The following is a 9,054-nucleotide window of genomic DNA, read 5'->3' as shown; positions in this document are numbered from 1 at the left end:
TTTTTGATGACAGTCAACATTTCAATTTATTAGAGCGCCTTCAGAGCCTGTAAGTAAATAGTATTATAAATAAAATTTGCTAAAATTTTTATTATTAACAAAGTGAGTACAAAGATTCATGCTGAAACCTTAAGACTTCATTTCCATAGCTTGTCCAGTTTGGCAAAAGATACCTAGCAAAGATTTCCAAACATTTTGGATTTTTCGGCAAAAATGGTTGTAAAACTTCAACTAAAGGTGGTTTGTGAGAATGTATTGAACTAGGAACACTAATTAGCAGTTTGCTACTGTTATCAAACCTTGCCTTTAGATCCTTATTTCTAACTCCTATTATAATTTGCTCAAAGGGTTGTTTACCTAAAATATGATGTAAGGTTCCAGTAATATATTTTATATATCAAGCAAATTTTATGACTCTTACCTGGAGGTTTTGAAAACTTGCAAACTGGATCACCATATACTGTAACTTTTACCCAATAAAATTTGCAAAGAAAATTGATATTCCATTTTGGAAAGATCGTCTCCAACAAATATTTCAAATGTTGTGGTGAATTTGTACACCATACAACCACAACTCCTGCGTCAGTGACCAAACTTTCAATGGGAATATCTCTCAAATCGCAATTGTACATCATCTCATATCCATATTCACATTTTCGTTTTTTTCTGCGAATATATTTATTCCACCATGGAGGATCAAGAAGTACCAAGTCAAAACTTCTATTTTTTAAGTGCTCGCCGATTTCTGTGACATCTTTACAAAAAAATTCACTATTTTCTGGAAACATATACCGTGAATTTTGCAAATATTTAATTGTTGTCGGACCAAAATTTGATCCCAGAGCGTTTTTAATTAGGTGTTTGCCTGATTCTGTATAGACAGTATCAGCTGCCTCTAGTGCTTTCACATTTTTAACATCCAAATTTTGATGTTCTAAATTTTTAAAGTATCCCTGTTTTCTAAGCAAAGAAACTAATTGTGTATACTCTTGCTCCACAAATAAAACTTCCTTTTCAAATTCAAGGAACTTTGGTTCTACCTCCATTTCTTTTAAATTCGTCTTTTTTCTTTTTTTTGTCAATGTGGCATAGGGTGAAAAAATGTCAAATAAATGTTTGTTAATTTTAGGTGAATTATCTGGCATTTGTGAGCAAGAATTTAGATATTGCTCCGTTGATATTAACATTCCTGTATCATTTTTAAATAGTATACTCATCTTTCCATCAATATGGCCTCATGTAATTTTGACTAATGTTGCTAGTTATAATAAAGTGGTTCATCACCTAAAAGCAAATTCAATAATAATTAGGTCTAATTACATAGTAGATACTGTGTTTATAATATGATATTAAAAATACAAACATCCGTATCGAGCTTCAAATCTAAGACCTAAACTTAGGTAAGTTTATATAGTCGCCGTCAACGATAATCGATTTTGCTATTTCTTTCATATCTAAGGTGACGCTGCGCGAAGCTTTGACAAATAAACTGCAAAGTAGAATATTGGTGGAGGAAACTATGTCATATGTTTATACCAACCAAACGGTGTTTCAGCAGCGTTATCTTCATAAGCTATCTAGCTACCTGCTGTATAAATGCAATAGATAGAGGACGAAATACTAAGTAAGGTTATTAAAAATAAGACCTGGCTTAAAGGTAAAAACATCATTGTTTATCATCATAAGTTTAAATTTCGCTTTTTGTGGCCTAAGTAATCTCCAACTTTTTCAGGGTTCCAAGTTTTGACCTCTTCCCAATTTGTCTGTGTCTTTATTGAAGGAAAGCCAGTTTATCATTTTTCACACCCTAACAAATATAATTCTAAATTTAGATAGAAATAAAGCTGTGGCAGGTCTTTGCTTTCACTTCTCAAATGATTTCAATTAGAATGAAGAGCTTTCCAATAAGTTAGTGTATTATAGGGTGTGGGGCTTTGTTCTTCAATTATTTACATCATATCTCCAAATTCAACATCAGTTACTATTATTGGAAGAAGTTATTTTTTTAAATCCTATCAACTTATATAAAAAACCCTGTAAAGAAAACTATTAAGAAAGCAGCCGAGATAACAAGAAAACATCAATATCAAGATATTATACCAATTAAACCAAGGTTTAGTACTGAACACCAAGCCAGAATGTCTGCTACAGCACCAAGAACTACGTAGGTATACCAAATCCCCTGTGAATGTGGAGAGTCATGCATAGGCGAGACAAAGTGACCACTGGAAGTAAGGACAAAAGAACATTGAAAGTGGATCCGAACAAGAGAGATTTCCAGATCAGAAATAGCAGAATATGCTTGGTTTCATGGCCACAACATACATTGAACAAAAGCAATTTTTTTGTGCAAGGGATATTGGAAGAAAAAAATATTCCTGGAACCAATGTACAAAATCAAGAAATCTTCAGCCAGGTTAGTGTTGATATTCATAACATCTGGAGACCCCTGCAGTCAGGACGCTGTAAAACCTAATGTGTTTCACGCATGACCAGACGTCATATATACCTTGGCACACACACCTCTAGTATATAAGCCTGTAGACTGGTTAGTTTACACTTAATAACGGTTAGAGATACTTCTCAACCTAAAAGATTCTCAAAAATAGGGGAATTCCACAAGGCTTCATTTTGTGCCCTCTATTCTTTCTGATCTCTGTGAATGGTCTGACTATCTGAATGGGTTGTCTCTATGATGGCGTGAGAAAGGTCTTCAGGTTTGTTGGTGGATTATTTGCGTGCATTGAAGAATATGGCTCTAAGGTGTAAAAACAATTATATTTGTCTTAATGCTGTTTTATAAGAGCAAAATTCCAACAGAATCAATCAAATCACAATATGCTTTATTATTTTAACAAATATTTGTCATAAACAAAGCTGGAGTATCTAAACTAATAACTTAATATACATTTAAAGATATCAGACATAAAACTAAAAAAAAACACACAAAAAACGAAACATACTTTTTCCTAAAAGTATATTCGGAATGGATACCATTCATCATTTATAAAATCAGGACTAAAACTTGAAAATGTAAGTATTCAGTATTTAAAAGAGTCAGCATAGTACTTGACCAATGACTAATAGGTTTTTGTCAGTCAGGAGTTTCTTATTACTAAGTTTAAAAAGTCTAATAGATGCAGCCTCCATTATGTCTCCCAGCAAACGACTAAAGATTTTAATTCCCTCATAAGAGATTGATTTATAAATTAAAGTGCTGGGGGAAATTTAAAGATTAAAATTATTGATTTGCTGAGTAATATGTCTAGGATTTTTTAGTTTTAGGAAAATTAAGTTTATTTAAATACTTTCTGGAGATAGAAGGAGATGACAGTATGAAAGCCCAATTTCAGAAAGAATGGACAACAGGAATCCTCTTGCTTAGCCCCACAGATATAATGTACAGCATGCTTTTAAAGAACATCCAGCATCCTCATACAGTAATCATGCATTTCCCTAAAAGCTAATTTATTTACACTAATAAATGTTACAAACTTACAAGATTATGAACATAGCATATGGTTAATAGTAGTAATCATATAATATAAAGTACTAAATTCAAAATAAGAGAACACTGATAATAAGAAAACATATAAAATCATAATATAACAACACAATTACCAAGCCAACTTATCACAAAGCAAGAGATCTTTTTACCTGATTGATAATGAAATTATAAATGTCAATATCAGACTTCTTACTCAAAAAACTAATATGAATGTTCTATGAAAAGGAACATTGAAAGTGTTACAGAAAATTAAAGGTTATACAATTAAAAAAAAGGGACAAAATATCATCATGTACAAATTTCAAGATGAACATTGCACCAAAGACCTCCCTATGACTGGCATCAGAGCCAGATGATTCTCAATAAAACCGTAGTTCCTGGTCAACCATGGTAATATGAGACCTATAAGCAAAATGTCTCAAAAATGTGTGTTGCAAGCAAACTTTCAAGAGTGTTAATATGAATTTGGTGATAAGGGGACCATACCACAGAACTAAGACTGATCAGACCAGGGAACCATAAACCATTCTGGTTGCCTCAACTAAGAGATGATTACAACTTGTAATAAGAAAACCCAGCAATTTGGAAGCCCTCACAGCAACATTGGTAATATGCTTTACAAAATACAACCTCACATCAAAATTTACAACTAGGTCTGTTATACGACATTTATTTATTTAATGCCATAGCTCAGGTAAGATTCAACCAATGAAAAGTATACCAACCTGCCAAACTCAACTTCCAGCTCCTGAGTAGCCACCTTGATGGCATAACATGCTTCAGACAGTTTCCAGCAAACACCCAGTATATTATCCTCAAATTTCAGATCCCCATCAATGACAATGACTATGTGCAAACACTTTGTCCTGTCAGACTGCTGTAATCGAGATTTAGAAATAGGCACATTGGTCAAGAACAGTGCCTGTTTTTTGAGGATTTAGTGGTAAGACTCAAACCAAAGATTTACAAGCTGAAGATCAGCTGCTATTGTAGTCCACAAAGAACCCATTTTAGGAAGTCTGATATCATCTACAAATATCTCATCAAGATTATGAAATAATCTTTGTATGCATGCAAAAATTGTATGTATAAAAATTTTTGATGATTTGATGTAATTTTAGGTAATATGTAGGGTGAATTAGCCAGTAGTCGTACAAACCCCAGTGGTCGGACAAAACGTATTTATCGTGAAATAACTTTGAAATGTTATTTAATGTTACGCCAATGAGTTAAAAATTCAGTTCTGCCAATCCTTACCTTTGGTTCTAGAAATTTTTATATTCTTAAGTTGTCTCCCTGAAAGAAAAAAAAGCGCGCTAAAATGGCCACCAGTTTGTGCTCCCCGTTTTTGTGCGTGAAAGATAAAAATAAGGCAGTTTTAAGGTAGGTTTAAAAACCGAATAACTAACTTATGAGGTTCTTTAGCTTCATGTATATAAAAAATGGGCTAAATATGCCATATATATGACGAAAAACGCATTTTTTAAATATTTTAAGGTTAATTTTAGGTGTCCGGTATACTCATATATAATTTTGTTATAACTCCGGTAGTCGGACGCGTGTCCGACCACTGGAAAGTGAAGCTTTTTTGTTTTTGTCTTTTTCTCGCTTACTGCTACATAAATAAGCTCCTTCTATTTCTAATATATATTGTAAGGAAAAGTTTTAGATGGTATTCAGTGGTCGGACAGCAAAAACAAAATACAGACGCGAATTAATGAGATTAAATCTGTCCGACCACTGGTCAGTATCAAATTTAATATGTTTCAAAAGTCGGACACTATTCTTTTTTCGACGTCTCTTTGAAGACTTTGAGGCGTTTTTTTTTATGTTTTTCTTTGGTTTTCAGACATGAAACCAAAACCAAAGGGAAATTTTCATCAATACGATGAAGGCGCACTAGAACAAGCGGTCAATGCGGTTAGAAACGAGGAAAAATTGCGCGAAATGTGTAGGCAGTACGGGGTCCCCAAGTCAACGGTCCAGGACCGCATTAAAGGAAAAGTTGTCGACCTTTGCAAAACGATGGGGCCGGATCCAGTTTTGAAAAAAGAAATTGAAGAAAAATTAGTTGGAATGGATTGAAAACTTAGCCAGTTGCGGTTTTCCGATAAAGAAGCAAGTATTACTAGATACAGTTCAGAAAATTGTAAAAGAAGAAAAATTAAAAACAGTGTTCACTAATGGTCGACCCGGACAAAGTTGGTTCTCCGGCTTTATGAAGCGACATTCGCGTTTAGCTTTAAAAAATGCAGAGTCCCTAGAAAAATACAGAGCACAAATAACTGAAGAATACATTAGATTCTTGGTTTCAAGATCTAAAATCTTTTTTAATTAAGTCTAACGCTGCAGACATTTTGGAAGATCCAAGTCGGATGCTGAACGGCGATGAAAGTGGGTTCTGCCTGTATTAATTACTTTTACGGCCGATGGTAGACTTTGTCCCCCACTCGTCATATTTCCATATGTAAAACCACCAAAAAGTATAGTAAATGGTATGCCTCCTCATTGGGTCCTCGGCAAATCAGATCGCTATCTGAGGTGGATGTGGTTGGTGGATGAGGTCGGAGGTATTTTTCAGTAATCCAGGTCAAACAAATCAAAATACTCACATAGAACCGACATTAGAACCAAATGTTTGTTCTTATGAAAATATAGAAAAGAAAAATATCTTAGAAATACTGGATGATTATGAATTTAAAGATTTAATGCCGAGTATTATGTTGTTATTGTGTACAAGAAATAAAGGAAGCACATGAAACCAATCTAAAAGAAAATAAATTGGAAGACACCTCAGAGAACATCAAAACTAACGAAGATGAAGAAAATAAAAATCCAAATAAGAAAATAGTTTAAAAAAAAATCAAACCTGATGCAACAGAACAAGCTAACCCTGTAAAAGGACTTAGAAATTTATGGAAATAAGTCACAATCTGATTGAGAAAAAAATCACTTCATCCACAATAAATGACAAATGTCCAGAGGAGAAAAAAAATAATCAGGATGACAAAGAGGAAAACTGCACACCTTTGAAAAATGAAAAAAATGAAACTTTTAATTCAGTTGTAGTGGCTAAGTCAGCTAGCTGGAGCAGCTCTTCATTTGAAAAACATCTTGCATATCCACAACCTATTGGCAAAACAAATAAGAAACGTCAACGGGAGAAAATACCCTCCGCAATTTCTTCTGGAGCCTGGAGAGAGTATTATGAAGAAAAATTAAAGGAAAAAGAGGAGAAAGAGAATGCGAAAAAGAAAAGGAAAATAGCAACCCTACAAAAAAAAACAAAGTAAAACAAAAATAACAGTGCAGGTAACCAAGATAAAGATAAGGTAGAAGAATCATCCACCGTACATAAAAAAAACAAACATGTGGAGAATGTGAAGACGAACTTGATAGTGATACCGAAATCGAAGGTGAAAAGAATGTTGGCTGTGATTTATGTAGTCGCTGGTATCACTTGGAGTGCACAAAGTTGTCAGGACTCTCCTATGATGAAGTCTCTAACTTGGATTTTGTCTGTAAACTGTGTGATGACTAAAACACGTACGTTAGTGAAGTACTTAGTTTTTAGTTTCATGATTTTAGACACTAGTTACCAAAGAATACCTATAACGCTTTTTTTGCTCAAGTTTTTTTTATTTGTTGTTTTGATTGATACTATGTGGAGAAAATTTTTGTTTTTTTACCCCAATAAAATATTTTTATTTTATTTAATAGCCTTTTATATAATTACCCATGATTTAAATTTTTTATTAATAAAACAAACAAAAATAAGTAGGTTTTAAAACTGCAACATTAAATTTGCACTAAAATTCTAGTAAACCTTTGATAATACGGGACTGTAAAGAATCAGCCAATAAGAAGGTGTCCGACTAGTGGCAACTACCCGGCCGACCATTGGCAAAGACTGTCTGACTACTAACAAAACAGCATTTTTTTTACTTAAGTAAATACCAAAAATACTAAGTAAATTTATGGACAAAACTGATATATTTAACTTTATCCCAAATAACCAAATTATTCATGTCAAAAGACTTTGGTTCTATCAAACCTATCAATATTTTTTTATTCATGATTTAAATTTAGTTTTCTCTAAATTGTCTGACCACTGGCTCATTGACCCTACATAATTTTATCATTTTAAAATATTTGATGTAAACTATTAAAGAAAATCATTGACTTGTTAAACCACCAATTTATATTTGAAATTTTAAAAAATTAGATACCATGTTATGTTAAAAATATTTACTATTAAATTTATAATAGATAAATACTAATATAATTAAAAAAGTTATTTATGAAAACTTATTAAAACTTATATTAAGTATTATAAGAATTCAATAGCACAATAGGTCACAAGATCTGTATGTGCACTATAATATATTTTACTGTGTCTTAATTATTTGATATTACATGCATACATATTATCCATAAGAAAATATTTATTAGTGTGAACGGTCAAGCTGCTTCCTTTTTAAGTTTTATTTCATCCACTTGTCTAGTTGCTGTATTTTTTCTTTAAGTAAAATGTTTTCTTCACAATGTTCATTAGGAACATGTTCTACATTTTCAACAGGATGTAAGTGGTAGAAAATATAGTACATATAGGTAAGTTCAAATTATCTCTTACTGATTGTCTAGTACTTGACTTTCTTATTTGAAAAATTATAACACGAAAGTGTTTTTTTGTGTACATCACATAAAATAAACAGATAGGCTCAAAACTTCTTACCAGATTTACAAAATCACATTCCGATTAGCAGACTCCTAATACAATTCAAGTGAAAAAGAGGTTGGTTTATTTTTAGATGAAAGGTGTTTTTACATAGAGCACCTTTTTAATACTGCTTAGCATTAAGTTTATTTCCTTTAAGACTGTTTTAGCAACAATATAGATAATGCCATTAAAAAATAAGTATTACACAAGGCTAAACAAACTACAAAATTAACAAAATAAATAATTATATTTTTTTCTGTAATCAGCTGTGTTATTGTTTATTCCCAAGATTGCTGCAGGGAGGAGAGATATCTTACCTGTGCGGGATGAGACAAATCTAGTATGGCAAGCACAGAACACAAATATATAGAGAAGTGGTGGTTGCATACAAACTGAAAGAAATTCTTCTGACAAATCAGCTAGCGGCCTCTCGCTTGGCAGCGGAAACTGTTGTAACTAACTTGACAGTTTGACTTGTCTAATTGGACCAATCGAAATGGTAGAAAGGCGTGGCCAAATTAAGGCGGGAAATCACATTTTATTTAATCTGACAATCTTATCATTTAATCGTAATATCTAAAGCAAACGCCTAATCAAAAAGGTTACTCACAGAGAAAAGAGTCTTTTTGTTTAGGTGTTAACATCAGATATTGATCTGAACAAAAATAAAACTTCAGCTTTATTTTACATATCTAAATAGGTTAATTTAATGCAATAATCTACGAAAGTGTACTAACAATAGTGTACGACATATCACCAATTGGACAAATGGAAATAAAACAATATTTTTTTTGCTTTAATACATTTATTATTTAATTTTCCTGGA

The 9,054-nt window shown here is 32.4% G+C and overlaps 1 protein-coding gene across 3 annotated transcripts; it reads right to left on the bottom strand.

Annotated features, from left to right (window-relative positions):
* Positions 1 to 8,658, bottom strand: LOC126743408 (N(6)-adenine-specific methyltransferase METTL4). Of its 3 annotated transcripts, XM_050450493.1 has the most exons (4): positions 8,244 to 8,509; positions 4,234 to 4,537; positions 422 to 1,284; positions 1 to 357 (listed from the first exon to the last, which is right to left on the bottom strand). In XM_050450493.1, the coding sequence occupies exons 3-4, from the start codon at positions 1,215 to 1,217 to the stop codon at positions 95 to 97; spliced, it is 1,059 nt and encodes a 352-aa protein (XP_050306450.1). In that variant the 5' UTR covers positions 1,218 to 1,284; positions 4,234 to 4,537; positions 8,244 to 8,509; the 3' UTR covers positions 1 to 94. The 3 variants fall into 3 exon arrangements, with proteins under 3 accessions (XP_050306450.1, XP_050306451.1, XP_050306449.1); XM_050450494.1 differs by lacking the exons at positions 4,234 to 4,537; positions 8,244 to 8,509 and adding an exon at positions 8,546 to 8,658; XM_050450492.1 differs by lacking the exon at positions 4,234 to 4,537.
* Between the last annotated feature and the right edge of the window lie 396 nt (positions 8,659 to 9,054).

The sequence above is a fragment of the Anthonomus grandis genome, chromosome 12 (genome assembly GCF_022605725.1).
Source record: "Anthonomus grandis grandis chromosome 12, icAntGran1.3, whole genome shotgun sequence".
In the NCBI taxonomy this organism is placed as follows: domain Eukaryota; kingdom Metazoa; phylum Arthropoda; class Insecta; order Coleoptera; family Curculionidae; genus Anthonomus; species Anthonomus grandis.
The sequence above is the reverse complement of the archived record's forward strand: the minus strand, read 5'-3'. Positions and strand labels throughout refer to the sequence as shown.